The sequence below is a fragment of the Patella vulgata genome, chromosome 2, assembly GCF_932274485.2.
Source record: "Patella vulgata chromosome 2, xgPatVulg1.2, whole genome shotgun sequence".
NCBI lineage: Eukaryota > Metazoa > Mollusca > Gastropoda > Patellidae > Patella > Patella vulgata.
This window is the reverse complement of record NC_065880.2, coordinates 13719349-13740738: the sequence shown is the minus strand read 5'-3', so window position 1 is coordinate 13740738 and position 21390 is coordinate 13719349. Positions and strand designations below refer to the sequence as shown.

At 34.2% G+C, this 21390-nt stretch overlaps 2 protein-coding genes across 3 annotated transcripts in view; both read right to left on the bottom strand.

The window, feature by feature from the left end:
• The window catches only part of LOC126810410 (mannosyl-oligosaccharide 1,2-alpha-mannosidase IA), a 30234-nt gene extending 21462 nt beyond the window's left edge, over positions 1 to 8772 (bottom strand). Inside the window, exons 1-2 of the mRNA XM_050535460.2 lie at positions 8101 to 8772; positions 453 to 665 (exon numbers count right to left, since the gene is read on the bottom strand). Coding sequence (XP_050391417.1) covers positions 453 to 665; positions 8101 to 8757 — 870 coding nt within the window. The 5' untranslated portion in view covers positions 8758 to 8772. The remainder of the gene's footprint in view (positions 1 to 452; positions 666 to 8100) is intronic.
• A 2660-nt stretch (positions 8773 to 11432) lies between these two features.
• The window catches only part of LOC126810414 (beta-1,4-N-acetylgalactosaminyltransferase bre-4), a 57491-nt gene continuing 47533 nt past the window's right edge, over positions 11433 to 21390 (bottom strand). For both annotated transcript variants that reach the window (XM_050535469.2, XM_050535468.2), the window contains exons 5-8: positions 20298 to 20420; positions 19682 to 19786; positions 17433 to 17571; positions 11433 to 16984 (exon numbers count right to left, since the gene is read on the bottom strand). In XM_050535469.2, the coding sequence (XP_050391426.1) occupies positions 16979 to 16984; positions 17433 to 17571; positions 19682 to 19786; positions 20298 to 20420 (373 nt within the window). In that variant the 3' untranslated portion in view covers positions 11433 to 16978. The remainder of the gene's footprint in view (positions 16985 to 17432; positions 17572 to 19681; positions 19787 to 20297; positions 20421 to 21390) is intronic.

Here is a 21390-nt window from a genome sequence, read left to right as displayed (position 1 = left end):
AATGAAATATGTGTGGAATATTATTTAAAGATAAATCTTGCATATTGTTTCATAGAATACATGGGTCACGGTGGCTAAGTGGGTAAGACGCTGGCTCGTTAGCCTGGAGGTCTGGTGTTCGATCCCTGCATTGGCCGAGAAAATTTCATCCAGATTTTCCGACGTGGTTCCCCCTTGTCAGTGATGCTGGACGGCCGGCCAGACAAGGACAGCTGTCTAGTCGTTCGGATGGGACGAAAAAAGAAGATCCTGTGTACGCATTGGCGTGCACGTAAAAGATCCCTTGACAGTTGGAATTTGATATAAGAGTAGGCTGTAGTGCCGCTGTCCGTGCAAAATTTCCCTCATAGCACACTGTATGGCGCATGCCCGTCTTCATTAGTCTAGTTCGGAGCAGAACAGTAGGACGTTAAACCCCATTTCATTTCATAGAATACATGTATAATACTTACTCCTTCAAACTTTAAATTTTTATCAATCCAATCTTTAGCTTTTTCAAACTCTTTTTTCATGCCCATAATGTAAAGGGTATCAATTGCATCAACAATTGTAGCACCAAGCGGAATGTTTCCAAATATACTGGCATGTCCATGCCTTGATATGGGTCGTAATTCATTGGCACCCCATGCGTATGTCTCGTAATTATCCCAGGAGTGTCTCATCATCTGCAAAATATAGAAAAAACATAATGTCTTTTAAAAGATAAAAGCTATTTTTATCTGAAAGTGTGATCTATCTAATGACAGTGAAATATCAAATTAGACCAATAAATTCAAACTACCTGTCAAGCCGACAGTAATCAAGATGACCACAGCATCAACATCGATAATTGACATCAACAAAACTGAAATTCAAAATCTTGATCCTTAGTAATCTTAGACAAAACAGAAAACAATTATTCATAGCTCTATGCCGACCAATCGTGTGAACCATTACCCAAAAAATTTCCTCCAGGACAGCGTTTAAATTCAAGACATGGACCAAGCCACTTCAAATACGGACATTACCTAGTTAAACTGGTATCTGCTAATTGCAAATTTCAATGTTGATCGTGTTACATGTACTCAGTACCTGTACAAAAACTGATGCAAAATTTTAAGGTTTCTAACATCAGAACTTTGATATAATTGTAGGCAGGATCATAGCCATTGGACATTGTTCATTTATTATTATGGATATTCATTTGCATTTCTGGAAAACATATTTTCTATAACTTAATCCATGTTAAAATAAACTCAAAATATTCTATCAAAATATTCCAATATATTATTCATTGTAAAATATATTTTTGCATACATGTATATTGATGTATGTGTATGTTTTGTATACTGTTCTTAATGGACGTAATATGCAAATAAAAAGTTGAAGTTGAAATAACACTCAAAATGGAAGGTCTACATGTATTGTCTCCTAATAGTTCTATTTGTCAAGCAATGTGAAACAGTTCCATGTTGAGCTCTTAATCTTATCAAGATAAAGCAAGGACAACAATATCCTGTAGAGTGTAGATAGAACACAGCCTTTATATCCCTTATCAAATTTGGTCAAACACTTTTTCCGGTTTCCTTGTAATAGAAAGCAATACTTTCAATGGTCTGCACTACATGTAGATCTGACCAGTTGTACTGGAAGGTTGCATTGACCCTATGACATCAAACATTGATTAATCAATCAGTGTTGATGCTTCTAGTGGCTTACCCACTGACCATTTCATTGGCTAATACCTTACATCAACTAGAATGCCTGTTATATACCAACTCTTCGAGATCCTAGTGTTGTGAAGACAAGTAAAACAAAATTTTGAACTATAAAAAATTAAACAAAATAGGATCTGTGTTTTAATCAAACTGAACAAAAAACAACACGATCACCATAATGATTTTTTTTACAAGCTAGTATTTGCTTACAAGACTAACAATAATCTTGGCAAAAGGTGTTTGAAAATAAAACTACAAACATAAACAACAACAGTAAAAGGTTGATATCCTCGCCTTCATACCCTAAATAAATAGATGGCACTCATTAAACATACATTATGCAAGAACTAAATCTGTGTATTGCAAGTCTTTATTTAGGCTTCAGCGGTTATAGAAATTATTAAATAGACCTTTATTTACATGACAAGCTCAAAATCAACTCTGGAGACCCTCAGATGGCTTGGAAACAGCTTGGATTTAAATAGTAGTCCATTTGAAATTAAATCAAGAAATAGCCGAGGCCGACCAAGATAACGTTTACTGTTAGTCACTGACGTCACTACAGGAACTGGTGATGAAAAGGCCTACCAAGTGAGGGTACCATAGCCATTGAGAATGTTGCTTGATAATAAAGAATATGTGGGTGGATTTATCGCCTGTCAATTAAACGATCGCCAATTCTCATAGACGGTGCGACACAGTCGATGGCTATTTCTAGTCCAAACTTTCAACAGTGACAACTCCGTTCAGAATAAAGTAATTTGACTGAAATTTTCAATAATATATTTTTTTTTTATCATCTATTGTTGAATTATTATAGCAAGAATGGCCAACTCTTTATTAAACTCTTAACTAATGTATCTTTAATTACTTGCACCAGTCACCTTTTATAAAGTCGCTGCATAAGAAAAGATAAGATTTTATTGTATCCAAACATCCATTGATTGAGGGCAGCATGTACATATATTTATAACAATATGATAAATAAAATAAATATTTACAAACAAGACAAATTTACTAACAAGACAAACACTATGATAATCATCTCAGAATACACATTTACCTCAAACTGGTCTGATAATGACACAAAATTCAACTTAAGTATGATGAATGGGTATAAGTATAAGCGTTGACATGGAAATATGATATAGGAATGCTAGAGGCATTACATGAATTGAGTAATGAAACATGGAATGAAATTTATCACCCAATAATACATGTACATTCTACAGTAGATATAGCTTGTGTGATAAATTTCATAATCTACTGTGATATCTCCTTAGGAGATATCGCTTTACATGAATTTGATTGGTCAGTTAAAAAGGAAGTACTTTCTTGTATTTCAAAGAACAGTTCATTTTTATTAAAAGTAACTCCTTTTTTTTTATTAAAAATGAATTATTTTTATTTAATTGACTTTGATGGAAACACTGGGTCAATATAAAGGACTTTGCAATGGTTGAATTGCAATCAAAAAATGATGTATCACTACGTCGTAATCAGGTTTTAAAAGTGAAGTCTATAGCAAAGAATTATATTTATTTATTTGTGCACGTAAGAAAGGATTGGGTGATAAATAAAATCTCCTACTCGTTTTTTGTTACTTTATCAACTTGTGTTGATATTTTTTGATATCAAAAAAGACTCATAGAAGATTCTCTATATATTAATACATGGAAATCTAGATAATAATTTTGATACAAAAAGGTAGTGATACATGTAGCTCTCAAATTGTTTATCTGTGTCTTTGATCTGGCGAAAAGTGAAAAAGGTGAATGACAATAATATGGAAAACAGGACTAGGTGGTCAGCATTTATTCATTTCCAGACTATTTTTTATTCTCTAATAATTCAAACTATTTCAACTTCACAATTGTTAATATAAATATCGCATTGACTTGACAATTATCATAATTTTCATCTGGCCCTAAATCGAGTTATTGCAAACATTTTGCTTGAAACTCTCTGGATTTGTGTTCCTAGTTAGTTTAGTAGGGAGGACCTTGTAGCGGAACATCACACTAGACATTTTGGCTGCAGGCCTATAACGTCAAGTCCATTATAAATCAGAGATTAAACTCAATTTATTCGGATGAAAGACAGTAACACCAGTCTTTTTTATGGGGTTTTGGGCTCTAAAAATATTTTTTGTGTTCAGTGTACCGGTAATGTTGGTAACAAAACAAAATATACATATATTACGTTAAAAATCACATTTCATGTGGAAGACAGTATCATTGGCCTATTTTATGGACTTTGGCTGTCACAACATTTTCTTTGGTCAATGTAATAGTATATATATTCAATTTTATCCTAACTTTAATAATTAATATAAACTCTATTTATATATCACAGCAAAAATCAAACTTCACCTGCATTAATGTATTAATACATTGTAGCTTCTCTGACTGATATTATAATAGATCAGTCAATTTATCGGAAAAAAGGAGTCGACCCCCGAAAATATCACTTACTGCTTTTGTATTTCATTTTTCATTTATATAATACACACATACACCATTAATTCTTTAATATTAACCAATACATATCAAATTGTAGTTTCAATCGATTAATAGTACAAATTCTATACACCATAAATATAGTAGCATTTATAGTAGTTTATTCTGTTAAATATTTATCAAAAAATTATAGTACAACATGTATATAACTGTACGTTAGTCAAATATGAATGTCTGTCAGTCATAAATCTATGTAATGAATTGTATGCTAAAAACCCCCAACTTGTCATCATTTTAACAAATATTAGTTTATGAAGTATGAAATGGAGTTTAATATCCTACTTAAAGGAGCCATGTCCCTAACTCAATATCATCCACAGTCTACGACATAGAAAACATGAACTGTTGGTCAATTTAAATCAACATTGATGCTGTTATCTTGCTGTGAAAGTGTGGGCTTCTAATTTCCAATATTTAAGACAAAATGAAAATTTTTGTAATATTCAAAGCTACTTTATGAATGCGGCTAAACATATCCCACAGGAGAAAATACTTACGATGCAGCCTGGAAAAACCAGATGCCAAAGATTGCCATTCAATTTGGACTCTTCACATATTTCGTGGAACATACATGTAACTGATTAGAAATTACAGTAAAAACAGAAGTGATTATAATGTAAATCAGTTTATATACTTTCTTATTACAGTATTACATGTACATACATGTACGTACAATGTACATGCATTGTGACCCATTCATTTGTGTCTATTTCTAGGTGCCCAAGAATAGCGATTTACATGTAGCTCCTTTAACCCTTTGAACTATAAGTGCTCACAGGGTTCTATAGGGTAAAATTGAAATTAACCGGCACATACAGTGTGCTACAAAATGTACATGTATTAGGGACATTTTGCCCGGAAAGTCTCTCCTGTCTTCTTTCTTTCAAACCCTGATATAATTTAAGAACAAAATTCCTGAATTCCTGTACATACATTTGTACATGTAACCCTATTTTAAGCAAATTCTATTATATTTCCAAACAGCGATTACCGGTAAAATATTTTGATTTGAAATTTTCAGAGAAGATACATGTAAATGGGCTATATTCTCACATTTTAGTGCTTGATTTTCATACTTTAAACCCACTTTTATTTATGCCTGTTTAAAACTTTGGACTTTCCCTTTAAATTTTCACAATTTTGATCAATTGTGGCTATTTCTACTCATAATATGCTTTTGAATAAATATTTAGAATTTTATTTTGTTATAACCACTTTGACATACCGGTAACTATTAAGCAGCATGTAATTGAGATAATTAAATCATTAACGGACATACATGTATAATGCTTGAGTGACATTAATAGCGACTTAGCACAATAAAAACACAACACAATTTACATGGAATACCAACCCTGGTTTATTACACATGACACAATATTTTGACAGAGAGGGAGAGAGATGGGGTTTAACGCCCACTCAACACAAACCAGGTCATTTTGGGACCAACATTTGGTTTAATTTTATTTCAATAATTCGCTTGAGCATAGGGGTCGTTCGCAGTGGGAGAAAACAGGAGGACTCGGAGAAAACCAATGAGGTTTGACAGGCTACCCTACTCCTTGTAACATACAACTGGGGAATCGAAAACAACGCCAGTTGACTCAAGGACAACTAAAAGCTAACCCTCTTAGTCTTTGATTTAAGTCTTCCAAACACTCTTGAATTAGGTGATGATCTGATGCGTTATTGCAATTAGTGGTTGGACAAGTTTTAAACGATTAAATTACTGTTTCATCAAAAGACTAACAGAAGTCAATTTATTTACAAATTTAGTTCTATTTTTGTCTTAAAGGAGGCAATATTAGCGCTACAATTGATACAGTCTAACAGGCCTTGCGCAAGTACAAATAGGTTCAAACGCATCAATTTCAACACATACATGAATCATTAAGAGTTTGTATTGAAATAGGTAATTCTATCATAGTGAAGACTGGACAACTAAAATAGTTAACAAACAGTTTTTCTTTGTTGAAATGCGCTCTACATTTTGAAGCGATATTTCTTACAATTTACAAATATCGCCAAAAAATCGCTTGCATTGACCCAGCCCATCGCTTCCCTTATAAGGCAGTGATACTAAGCTTTTTCACTATGAAAGCCATATGGAAAGTGACGTATGATCATGTGAAACAGAGTCCACATGCTATTTTTGGCTGGGCGGACATTTCAAGTTGGGTAAGAAATAAATTTCGCATAGCAGTTGGGGTTCATCGAATCATGCCGTACGGTTTCATATTTATTTCAATGAGAATTGGTTTATTATATTTTAAAGATACATTCCCGCGTACAAACTCGGTGATTTAATGGTATATATGGACTAAAAACATATTCAAACTAATTAATTTGTCATAATTTTGCTTCAAAATCCTTCTCAAACATTGTAATTGCGAAGGAATGCCCTGTTATAAAAGATCGATCAAACCAGGTCATGTTTACATCACGTGACTTACCTCTCTTGGAAGTCGGAGGAGAATTCATTGCATACATAAGACGATGTTGTCTTTAATCGCATACTATTTATTACAAATATCGAATCCTAATTAAATTCTCCGATTATCCACTACCCGCGTCTTTTTCCGTCATTTTTATCTCAGAAAGTGTTGTACGTCTAATATAACTCTTCATAAAGTTTATCAACTTATAAATCAAGAGCTCAATGTTCCCGGGTGACCTTTGACATCACGCGTGCAGAAATTCCTAATCGTCGGGCTGTCGATTAGGGGAACCCTTACATTTTTGTCCTGTATACACTCCATGAGTGTTTTTCGGGAAATCCAGTATTTTTCTACTAAGATTGGATATCTCTTCTTTCCATATACCAAAATTGCCATACTTTTATTGGAAATAACCACCCAATAAATACTTTTCTGGGAACCCATCTTTAAGCTATGTTTAGTACACTGGAAATTAAGGTGATCGAAATTAAGGGAGCTATAGGCCAGTAACATTTTTGTAGTCATTTGACTAAAATTGCTCAGAGGAAGTGCTTACTGTGGCTGGAGTAAGATGGAAAACATCAGTAGAACCATATCTACGGGTAGCAATTATAATATTAGGGATAATCAAATCATTAATCGACCTATTCCTGAAAAGTTTCAAATATATACTCTTCAAAAAAAGTAGGGGACAGAGGTTGCAGTGGATCAATTTCGAGTTGCGTAAAAATACGCAGACATTTTCTGCGTGTAAATTACACAACGTCCATCAATATTTGCGTTTATTTTGAAAAAAATGCGTGAAATACGTGGATTTTTGCGTGACTGCGATCTCTGGAAGGGGATATTCAGAAACAATACAAAACTGCAGAAATGCACTGCTGTTTTTATTAGAGGTAACCAGCGTATGTTAATAACAGGTCAATTGCCTACACATGAACATAAACAGTTCATATGGGGTGGCTTATCTGATGGCCCCATTTCACTCGTGAAGAGATACACTTGTGAAAATGGACGTTTTTGATTTTTGTCTTAATAATGAGTAATTGCTCCACCAATCCTCAGACATTCAGCAATTCGTCGTGGCATGCTCAATCTGACCCACTCCTCTTGCAGTGCCACGGCCAATTCTTGCGGGAAAGCAAACAAGGATAGATAAACCAGCACGCTGCAGTTTCATCAACCCTTCCTTGAAGTGTCAAATTTGACAATGAACCCCTCCCACATGTATGGCGCTATTGCGTGTCACATGTGTAGCTCAGTGGTTCTGTTGGGTTGATAAGTTCTTCATCTGTGAACATACTCTCAAAGCATGTCAAATGTCCATGACTATTTATCATATCACAACCTCTTGAACCTGCATAGGTATTTGCATTTCAATATCCCCTACTTTTTTTGAAAAGTATATATAAGCTAACTCAGTAAGTCTATGAATGGAATTCATACCTTTAATACGGTTTCTCTACGTTTTCCGGTTTCATCAGCAGTTGATTTGTCACCCTGTTGTTCCATTTTCACCACATCGCCAGTATCATCATTATTTATCTTTTTTGTTTTATCATCCTTTTGTTTATCATTTGACAGCTCTTTTAATTTATCATTTTTTTTGTCCAATAGTTTGTCACCTGGGACAACTTGATTATTAATTTCCATTTTTTCAACTTTACCTTTTGGCAATGGATCAACTAAAGAAGCCTTATCCATTTTATCTTGTTCCCACGCTGCTTCAATTTTGCCCCTTAACCTAACTTTATCATCTATTCTGTGAGGATCTATATTATATTCATCATGTCTTAATATTTTGGCTTTATCCGAAATTGGAAGACCGTCAGGTCCTATTCTCGCATGTGGGAAAAATATAACATTGCCAGCATCTCTCAAATGTTTTCTCATACCGTCCATAGAAACACGATCACGTAAATCGGGAAGAAAGAAAAATGCACCGAAACATACTGTACCGAATGTCAAGAGCACAAGCATAATAATATATTTTTCACGTAATCGTAGCATTTTACGTCCATTTGGAACGGGAACACCATTAATATAACGTTGAAAATTAGGCAATCCACTTTCGACTGCCATGTTGTTTTCCGGAAGTGACATGGAGGTATCTGTCACGACCTTGACCTTGTCACATGAAAAATGAACGTTACTTTTGCTCTCAACATGAATTATGTCTTATTTATGTATTGGAATTAGCACTTCATGGACTAACAGAGACTGTGGTTTTACCACGGAACTTATAATATAGCATTTTGTGTAACTAGGGACGTACTCGTAGTGTACATGTGTAGACCCTATAATATTAATAATAATACTCTCATTGACATTGCACACTTATGTAAATTAGGGTACCGGTAGGCCCGGCGCTACATGTTCATGTTGTATAAAATGCAAAAGTCGGTCACTTGTTCCGGCTCGTTACGATCCGTTATCTGCAGACAAGTCGGACCAAAGCTCACTCAGACAAATTAGACCAACAAAATGACTAGTCGAACTAACACAAAAGACAAGTCGGACCAAATTATTGCCCAAGACTTACTGATGCACTAATCTAATCTAGGCTATTTTTTTTACCGGTACCGGTATTATAAACAATATCAAATGACAAATGTATTTAAAAAAAAAAACCAAACACTATAAATATTTTACATAGTTTATTAAAACAATTATAGGCTACTTTCTTATTTCAAAAGCATATATTGGCCTGACGTGTCTTTTTCGTTGGTCCAACTTGTCCCGATGTGGCAATGTTATTTCATTTAGACTATATAATTAGACACTGATGATAATATATGATATATAGACTAGTGTAGAGTAGGCCTATATGTAGCCTACATGATTATCGAAAGGAAGATCTCTGTGGTTTTTGAACGATTTTTCAATAATAAAGTTCAGTCTCCTCTAATTTGGTAGGCTACTAATAAAAGTTTCACACCCACTTCCACTAAGGCTTAAGGGTGGTATCGCACAATATAAGTGAACGATGCACCTTAGACTACAATTATGATCTAATTTTCCTGAAATTTGTATTAGTTGCTTAAATACAGGTACTTCCATAGTTATGCCCCTTTGTTATGAAGTTTAGTCAACATCCATCTGTACGTTAGACGTATGTCATTCTTGTTTATGGACAATTGCAAGAAGCTACAATGTAATGTTTTGGAAACTGATCTGGGTTGTCCTATTGATTTTCAAGCTTTGTATAATCTACATGGGTCTACTGGAACCATGGTGGCTCATTGAGTATGACATTGGCTCACAATATAACCAGGAGATCCTAGGCCCGAGAAAGTTCCTCAGTATTTTCCAGTCTAGTTACCCCTTTGCAGTGGTGCAGGGCGATTCTATATATCTTGCATTTTATCATATGATGATGTCATTCTCTATATGTATGTAATTTTATCATTTAGACTTTTATGTACATTTGAATTTTATATTGATTCAATTTATGTTTTTGTAAAGCGCCTCTGAGCATTGCTCTGCAGTGGAAGTCGAGCGCTGTATAAATATCGTTTTAATAATAACAATAAAAGAGAAAAAGTGCCTATTAGCAAACAGGATAGGCCATCTTTCAGAAAATGCCATATATATATCTTATCACCACAAATCATCCAAACCTGAATGGTAAATCACACCATGGTGCTTAAGTCACAGGATGAAATGAAATTGAAATGCTAAAAATGCAGGACGGAGGGCCTGACAAGGACAGCTGTCTAGTCGTTCGGATGGTATGGAAAACCGAGGTCCTGTGTACACATTGGCATGCACGTAAAAGATCTCTTGGCAGTTGGAATTCGATATAAGAGTAGGCCGTAGCGCCGCTGTCTGGGCAAAATTTCACTCATAGCACACTGTATGGCGTATGCCCGTCTTCATTAGCCCAGTTTAGGAGCAGAACGATAAAAAATTCATCTTGATTATCCATTTTGACGTTAAATCATCCACCACAAAACGTATTCAATTCCAGTAAATATCATAGGCCAGCGATGGCATCAAGAGTTGATTATGGTCTGGAAATAAGTTAATTAATGTCTAATTAATAATTTAGATAACATTTCAGGCCTAAAGAAACACCTGCAATAGGCAGATTTAGCCCTTGCAAAATGAAATGAAATGAAATGGGGTTTAACGTCCTACTGTTCTGCTCCTAAACTGGGCTAATGAAGATGGGCATACACCATACAGTGTGCTATGAGGGAAATTTTGCCCGGGCAGCGGCGCTAAGGCCTACTCCTAAACTGGGCTAATGAAGATGGGCATACACCATACAGTGTGCTATGAGGGAAATTTTGCCCGGGCAGCGGCGCTAAGGCCTACTCTTATATCAAATTCCAACTGCCAAGGGGTCTTTTACGTGCACACCAATGTGTACACAGGACCTCGGTTTTTCGTTCCCATCTGAACGACTAGACAGCTGTCCTTGTCAGGCCCTCCGTCCTGCATCACTGACACGGGGGAAACCACGTGGAAAATCTGGATGTAACTTTCTCGGCCAATGCAGGGATCGAACACCCGACCTCCAGGCTATGTATGTTTAACATATGTGACTGTATAGACAGCCTATAAGACATAGATGGCAACGGCCATTCTTCAATATGGCCCAATGAACCCATTAACAACTATATTTCTAAATTTCAATAGGATCCAAAATTAACGGTAATCAAGAATTGGTCGCGAAAGTGATTGAACGTATTGTGGGATACCAACACAAAGGAGACTAGCTATATACCGGTATACGTTGATCCACTGTAAATGTTTGTAATTTGCTAAGAATGAAAATGTTAATTAAAATATTTATTCAGGAATGTACTTTACATAAACAGGGATAAAAAGATACATGTATATGAGCCAGTTAGTACCAATACATAGATAATGGGTTAATGTAATAAAATATACACAATGAATTAATAAATTATATCATTCTTCTACATGACAATGACATAAGCAATTCTTGAGGACCATAGGAAATAATTTTTCAAGCCCAGCCTTCAAATTGTAAGAGGTGGCACCTGTGATAATGACAAGTTAAAGGGTGTAGGACTCTATTTTTTGGAAACTTGAAATAGAAAAAATTGGTTCTAAAAGCACATATTAATGTAGTATGACAATCTCCCAAACAGAGTTGTCTTCCCTTGCAGTCCAAACAATCTCTGCTAACAGCTCATTTGACTACGCCACCAAGATTCTTGGTGTTGATGGACAATGATAAACAATACGATTTAAAACAAATAAATGATAATATATTTAATACTATTACCATATTTAAATAGAAATGGGGTCACGATTGCAAAGTAACAATGTATATACAAATATTACAGGGAACTCTGACTAAAACTCATCAAGTGTTTATAACCGCAGGAACTTTTCTGACAGATGTCATTTTCATCATGTAGTTAATCACTTGAACAATGACCTCTAGGTCAACCAGTTTACTGCTGAGCTTTGGACAGAGTCGAATGCTGGATAGCGAGACTTGTGTGGAGAGTGGTAGTATGCATGTATGTAAAGTGATAATTTCTAATAAATTATGTTCGGTGAAATACTTGTAAAGTTCAAATTGAACGACAATATTTTATGCCTGCTGAGTGCATTCTTATTATTTTGTTGTTTGTGAATCAGTCGTTACTAATTACTTCCACATTGTGTTGTAGGCTATGTTTTTATTTGTTCATTACAAAATGGCACCCGAAACCATAGAGTACACGACTCGTGTACTGATTATAAAATGTTAATTGCGTCTTAAATATTGGATATTAGGATCTTATAGTTTCACGACAAGATAACACCCAATACTGATTGAAACTGATCAATATTGAATTCTATTTGTTTTTAATTTCGAATATCATGGAAAATATTGAGTTAGAGACTTAGCTCCTTTAAGTGTGCCTTAGCAGTCCTTTGAATGGGACGTAATTGAACAGATTACAGATTTTCCATCCTATTCAGATGACTCGGCAGCGCACTCTTTCAGCCCCACACACACACCACCCAAAAAGTGGGAACTGGACATAAAAATTAATGAAGGATTTCCAACGACCACACTCTCTCCCCCTGCCCCACCCATTGGTCAAAAGATTTGGGTGTAAGGAGAATATATGAAGCTTGCTAACCATCTTTGAAAACAAGATTTCAAAATTAATCAGAAAATAAGGAGGTTTTGGTCACTATCTCAATTACGAGGGAATTATTCCTATATGAAAATAAATGATAGTAAACTATGAATAGTAGGAAGACCATACAACAAAAATGAAATGGGGTTTAACATCCTGACAATACAACAACATTTTAGCCTTAAATTTAAATCTATTTGCACAGATATTTAATTATTACTATCATACTGTAAAACATTAACAAATGATATGAGATTTGTCATGTAATCTTATATAAGATTCCGAAATTGCACATTAGTACATGTAATTAGTTCACAGTTTTAATATAATACAGATACATTTGCCAATCAGCAGTAACATCTACAAACAATTTGGAACATGAACTCTTTGAAATTTCAGGACTCTCACTTAAAATTAATATACAAGTACTGATGACTATTAACAGTAATTATGTACATTACCACTTCAAAAAATAAATTATCACATAATTACATAAATGAAGAGCCCTGTGGAAGAACGATCTAAGTCACTTTTTCAATGAACTCCAGTTAATGGCGCCATCTGGTAGCAAATTGTATAAGCTTTCTGTGGAACAATCTATTTCAGGTAAAAACAATTGGAGTCACATCGAACCAAGGCCCTTCTTAAATGGCTCCCAGACAAATACAAGTCCATCGTACCCTTTATTTAACCTTAATTTGCCTGAAAAGTTGAAGTCAGTTGTACTGGTAATTATGATTCGTATTAAACATCATTTTGAAGTTGTAATCAAACCCACTCGTCGTTCTGTTCCCATCAAACATTTTTGTCCAAAAGTCTGTTTTGCCTTTTATGCGAAAAGACAAAAATGTGACTTAGATCGTTCTTCCCCTGGACTCTTCAAATGTCTTTCACATCACAATGAAGACCACTAGGATCTGTTTTAACATGTAATCACCACATATATAATCACATAATTCTGTTCAAAAAATGATTAAGACCTACCCGTGTCTGTTTTGGCATTAAGTATCAACGGACTTGACGTACATTATAACTTTAAATAAGTAATCATAGAATTAGATAATTTCTTTTAAGATACAACTAAGACCAACCTGGATCTGTTCTGAAATTATGTATTCATTTAATAAATAGTTTATTAATCATTTCAATTAAATTTTAAAAACATTCATAATCCCTAATGTGATACGATAAATAACATTATAAAACATTAGTTATTTATAAATTGTTAAGAAAAACAATGGAATAATTTATTTATGCTTATACAAGTATAAAATATAAGTTTTCTAAAGATAAACGTTTATAAAAGTTCTATCAAAGATCACCGGAAAAGCTTCAAATTTTTAAAAAATAATGCAAGTAATTATGTCAACATATACTTTCCATAAGTATAACACGAACCCTAATGTCAATATTACCTGCAACAGGTAAATTTCAACATTAGTAATTTCCCCTGTTCTCCATGAGAAGTCGTAACTTTCCGTCAATAAACAATCTGTGACATCATTTTAGTCCTTCTGCTCATATTCTAGTCTATATTTCTATGAGCAGAAGGACTAAAATTACTAACGTTGAAATTTACCTGTTGCAGGTAAATTTAGGTTCATGGTAAACTGATGGAAAGGATATGTTGACTTAAAATAGAGATGGGACGTCATACTCTGATGTTGGCGTACCATTATTTCAAATAATGGTAGAGGCAATGTGCCAAGCATACATTATTTATACTAGTTGAAATTTTGGACTAGTGTGCCATTATTTCAAATAATGGTACAGGCAATGTGCCAAGGATACATTATTTATACTAGTTGAAATTTTGGACTCGTGTGACATATTTCATTGCAAAGCATGTGCGATTGTCTGTATTTTAAGGTGTTTAATGGTCTCGAGCTTAAGACATTGCGTAATATATTGAAACAACAGCTCAGGACTAACGTCCCTCATGTTGTTTCAATATCTCGCTCTTGACTATTAAACCACACATAATTACTTGCATTATTTAAAAAATAATTATGAAGCTTTTCCGGTGTCCTTTAAAGCTTATAAGTAAAGCTTTTGGATAATATTTAGAAGTAAGATAAATCAAAAGAATAGAATAGAAAAGCACAGCTTAACTGGACAGAATAGATTGTATTTCATCATTGTCAATTAAAAAGGTGTGTCCGCTTCACCGAAGCATTTGGCCGAATATAGAATTCATTAGCCAATCACCACTCATATCGAGAAGTCACGTGATAGATTGAAGACATAGACGCCGCCATGTTTAATCATGTGACGTGAAAGGTGATGCAATTGACAGGTTGAATCAGGCGAAGCATTCGGCTAGTTTGTCCACCCATTTGGCAGAATAAAATTTGTCGCTGATTGATTCGGCCGAATGATTCAGCTAATGTGTCCACTGCTTTAGCAACTATATTAGTTAATTACATTATTATTAATTAAGGTATATCAAAAACACTGTGGATCTTGTTTGTTACAAATTACAGTGTTCCTGCTTGGAAAATACAAAGAGAATAACTCTTACATGTAATGTAGAGGTCCCAAGTTCCCACTCCCAAGGGAAGACATGTTAATTATTTGGGCATATAATCTAAAAACAATTATAGCCCATAAAATACATAATTTTTGATTTTAAATATTAGTAGATTAAAATGCTAATAATGCTTAAAATACCATAATTCTGTTAAAACAATTTAAACAAAAATATATAATGCTTATCGGTTATGTAAAAGGGGGAAGCAAAATAAATTTTTACATCAGGAAAGGTAAATGTCATTATTTATCTTCCATTGTAATGGTAAGAATACTACATCGCAGCAATATTTGAATCCACCTCAGATGTCATCGATACAAAGCCACCATCAGAGTAAGATGCAGCCCGTTTGTTAAACTAACAATATTACAATATAATCCACATTCAATATGAGCATAGAAAGAAGTAATGATTTGTTCAATCAACATATATCTTACAAAGGTAGGTTGCCAGGCATCGAAACATACGCCCACAATGGTTGTCGGTAATGAAAATATTTACAGAACACTAGAAACTGATTAAGAGTAACATCTCATTAAGTAATTATCAGAAATCATTAGAATTTTGTTTGTTTTTTTGTATAAAAAACATGCGATATCATGAATTTTGCTGTTCAAGTTATCAGAAATCAATAGACTCTGTTGTCTCATGACCGTCAAGAGCCATAACTCTGGCAGTAATTATCGGAAATTGCTGAAAATCAATAAGATTCTTCCTCTCATGACCTTTTAAACAGGGGATCACGTGGGTAAGACGCTGGCTCGCTAGCCTGGAGGTCGGATGTTCGATCCCTGCATTGGCCGAGAAAGTTCATCCAGATTTTCCGCGTGGTTTCCCCCTTGTCAGTGATGCAGGACGGAGGGCCTGACAAGGACAGCTGTCTAGTTGTTCGGATGGGACGAAAAACCGAGGTCCTGTGTACAAATTGGCGTGCACGTAAAAGATCCCTTGGCAGTTGAAATTCGATACAAGAGTAGGCCGTAGCGGCGCTGTCCGGGCAAAATTTCCCTCATAGCACACTGTATGGCGTATGCCCGTCTTCATTAGCCCAGTTTAGGAGCAAAACAGTAGGACTTTAAACCCCATTTCATTTCATTTCACCTTTTAAACACTGTGTATAAATTTAAAGTCAATCGGATATTAACTTTAGCCGCTAGAGCGTCTACAAGATTTTTCAAAGTGATCAAGGGCCATAACTTTGGCAGTAATAACCGGAAATCGTTGAAAATCAATAGAATTCTTCGTCTCACGACCTTAAACACTGTGTATGAATTTAAAGTCAATTGGATATTAACTTTAGCCTCTAGAGCGTCCACAAGCTATTGTGGACGGATCGACGGACGGGGGATGACGATAATATACGACCACATTTCAATGTGGGTGTATAAAACGATGTTTTTTTGATATTGTATTCTATTAATTATTGTATATCAACTTATCTGAATATCAAATGCATCATTTTGACTTAGTCAAAATTGATCCCATCAAACAGTCTGTAATTGGTTTGTGTTACCTGTCTTTGTGGAAGTTTCTGACAAGCATTTTTGGATGCTGGACGGACGGACAGGGTTGATAACAATATACAACCACATTTCAATATGTACATATAAAAAGCTTCCTAATCAACTTTTAATATTATGATTTATCCTATCAAACTATTAAATATCACAGTTTCCATAAATTACCCCTGAAAAAGAAAAAAAAGTAAAATGTTACGTACCAAAAAAAAAAAGTTAAAAATAATTTTTTTTTTAAGAGGTAACTAATTTCATATATTCAAACAATTCATTGTATACATTTATTGAAAATATTTTTTCATGAGTGCTCACTATCTTTTTAAATATTGCTTTTCTTGAAAAAAAATTCAATACAACTTGTTTCAAGTCGACAAGAGAATCACTGTTAAAACGTAGCTTTAATAGAAATACAGTCATTGTTAACCATAGAACTGTTGTGTTTATTTTATAATGTGTTCAATTATTAAATGCCATTCAAACAGTATACAATATATATAGTTGTCAAGAATGGTATACTGATTACCGTCTGCTCATTCATCATAATGGCATTCACAGAATTACTTAAAATGGCGACGCTCTGGATGTATAGAATGATGATCATGATATAAATTAACTTACAGCCTCAACTTCTGTCTGATTAATTGTAGTTAATATGTATGTATATGTAGGTAAAAATTCTATTTTTTCCACTTTATATTTTAAACTATTGATACCATCTTTATCTTGACGAGCTTTACCTGTATTAATTAACTTATACCTGTAATAGTAATAACATTGACTGATATAATACCATAGGTCCTGTGTACACATTAACATGCATGTAAAAGAGAGAGAGAAATGGGGTTTAACGTCCACTCGACACAAACAAGGTCATTTCGGGACTAACATGTGGTTTAATTTTATTTCAATAATTCGCTTGCGCGTAGGGGTCTTTAGCAGTGGGAGGAAACCGGAGGACCCGGAGAAAATCCACGAGGTTGGACAGGCGACCCTACTCCTTGTCACATACGTACAACCGGGGATTCGAAACCGCATGTAAAAGAACCCTTGACAGATGGAATTCGAAATAAGAGTAGTGTCGTTGTCCGGGCAAAATTTCCCTCATAACATACTGTATGGCGAATGCCTGTCTTTATTAGCCTAGTCAGAGCAGAACTGTAGTACATTAAACACCATTTCATTTCATTTCATTTCTGATATAATAAATACAGTGTACTTTAATTTGCAGTTCTCTGCAATCTATGACTTCCAATAAACTCAAAGTTGACATAAACATAGTGATTTCCACCATTCTTCTGGGAAATAAGTTTTGATTGACTAGTCCTATTATATATCATGACCCAGGAGGGGTCAAGTTGTCTACAAATTTCACAAATCAGCTCATTTACAAATATTTTATTTCCTAAGTTATAGAGCACTAAACTAGTTTGAGGTTTTGTTATTTAACATTTACATTATTTATGATTTTGATCCAATCCAATTAAAATAGAGATATATATTTTATTTCGTTTTTTAATACTTTTGATGGCTTACACTACACAAAGATCTGACTAGTTGTACTTCGAGGTCACGTCAGGGGTCATGCAAGCGACTTTTGAACCTATGTCAGAAAATGATTAATCAATCAGTGTTGACGTTTCTAAGGGTTTACCCACAGTTCCGTGCAGAGCATGCCAAGAACTCGCCGTAACAGGCCGTTTTATTGGCTAATTCCTCACATCAACTAGAACACCTGTTATATAACAACTCTTCCAGATCCTAGTGTAAAACGAAATTTTGAACTATAAAATACGAAACGAAATAGGATCTGCGTTTTAATCAGATTGATTTTGATCCGTTTTGGAAATATTTTTACCCAATAAATTAATTCTAAATATTAAGAATTAAAATTTAATTTCAGATTAAATTTCCTATAACACGCTAAATGTTGAGTTAAAAGTGACAAAACTTTATTTTTACAATATATATTGTGGAATAGTTGCCGAGTTGACCATAGTTTAAGTTATATTAATAGCACAGCCTTGGGGACGAACTGTTAAGCCTATTAACGAATGAAATCGTACTATAAATGACTTGTAACATTGACCTGTCAAAAATAAAAAGAAGGCGGGAGAGAGATCTTCCTCATCAACCAATCATATTAATGTATGTGCATGCTAACACAGTCTCTTGTATTATTAAATGGTCTATCCCCTTGCTCTTGAATAGTAGTTCGGTGTGCTGAGGGGATACTGTCCATGCTGGCTATTATTGCATAGAAACCCACATCACATCTCTATATAATAGTCTTTTAGAGGCATTTAGTAACTGGATAGAGCAATAAACTATAACACATACTTATGGAAAAACCACTATTAATCTATTTGGGCGACATTTTGAAGAGTATTCTCTCTACGTTATCAATCTAATACAGTAACACAAAATTGTAAGGCAAATATTAGCTTGATAGCGCTGAGAGAATAGTCTATGAAACATCACCCAAATAAATTAGTATTGGTATGTGTTATAGTTTATCACTTCTCTATATGATTTCTATTATCATAAAAATCAACATCATGTTCACATTTCAAGTTCTTGGTGAGTTGAGTGAAAACCATGGTTCAACATATAGCTTGTTACATAACATCTGTGACATAACTTAAAGTAATGTCATACTGCTACATTTTCCAGCTTTAACTTCTTCATATATTAATTTGGTCCATATCCGAATTTCACAAACCCTCTCTCTTTAACTTTGTGATTTGTTTTTAAAATCTGATTGATTAAAACCACTTTCTGCTATATTAATGACCATTTACAGACATTAAAGAAGGCATTTGTATGAATAATGAGCATATCCAGCTACGGTGAGATGTAATAACATTTACCTTTTAGGGTTAACAGGGTTACTTTTTTCTCGTGTATGTTTAATCATCTTGTATCGAGCCACATCAACAGAATATCTTATAACTTTATAACCTTTCCGATGTATCCTGAAATATATAAATTTAGCTCCATTTCACTGGGTTCATGTTCATAGTAAACTCTGGAGCTGTGTGAAATAAATACCGGTAAATCTAGTTCCACTAAACTGGGTTCATGAAATCATGTACATGGCTAGTTCTGGAGCTGTATGAAAATTCTCAAAATTTTAGGAACCTTAGAGGGTTAGGAAAAAGGGACAAAAAAACAAAACAAACCCCAACAGATATTAAGGAAAAGTCAGACTAATATATAGTTCTAAAATATCAAAAAGGTTTTTTTAATTTTTCATAAATTTAATAATTTATTCCATATAATAAATAGAATGTACTTGTCCAGTGTCAAGTAGAAAACATCAGATATGTTATATGTTAAGAGTAGTGGTGGGAAAACCGTGTACCTGTTAGACTAGCTACCCTACTCTGTCATGTAAGTGTGTGAGCTATGACTTTGTGGGCTAAGAAAACCAAATCAGTAATTAATTAAGATGTTCTGGAATAAATTAAAGACACCATTTCATACCGTGCATTCATATCATCATCTTCACCACCCCATCCAAAATAAAGATTTGAATAACCATTGATTTTTAACATCTGTTCTTTTGTTAAGGCACTCACTCCACCAAATATACTTGCATATGGTAACCTATAAAAACAAATGGTAAAAAAAAAATGTTATCTAAATTATAAATTAAACATTAATAAACCTATCCAAACCATAATCAACTCTAGATGGCATCGCTAGCCTGTGATCTTTAGTGGATTATGAGCCAATTTACTGCATAACTTTCCTTCACGATTAAATGGATAATTGAGACTATGTTTTTTATCGTACTGACTTTAGTAATCATGATCGAGGCTAGGCGGAAATATCAATCGCTTAGTTCTCGGTTCATAGTGGAACAATTTGAATGCAATTTTCAGCAAATTGCCTTTCATTATCTAGTTTTTAACTATTATAGGGAGAACTGCCAATTCGTTATCGAATCTCCCATAATGTATCTTTAATATATTTATTATTGCAACTGTTTTTAACTAAAAAATCAAGGATGCATTTGAATCTAGACAGTGAATTTTTGAATTTGTCTTTGCTATCTGCTATCTTATATCTCCAAGCAAGAAGACGAGAGAACCTGCATTGAAACGTCACAAGAAATAAATTTCTAAGTAACTTGCATTCCATATAATTGTGTCATTAGTTAATCTTCAACATGTATGAAAGAGAAACATAACCTAGTTAGTCATTTCAGGACCCTATCATGGTATAGGGGTCTTTAGCAGTGAGAGGAAACCGGAGGACCTGTAGCAAACACACAAAGTTGGACTGGCAACCCTACTCTATCGGAGCTTTAAAATAAACACGATAGGCCAAAATTGATACATTTTTTTAAAAGTGACATCATAAAATTACATTTTATAAAAGAGTGCAAAAGTTTGAAATCAGGTCAAAGGTTGATGGCAAACGACTAAGTAGGTCATTTGGTGCTTTTTTTGAAAGTTTTATCAAAATTGTTCTGTGCAACTTTTCAAATGTTAAATCAGGAAATTTTGCCCAGTTGAAATGATTCTCTTTAAAATTCTTTTTAAGATTTTTGACAAAATCCAGGACCTGTGGA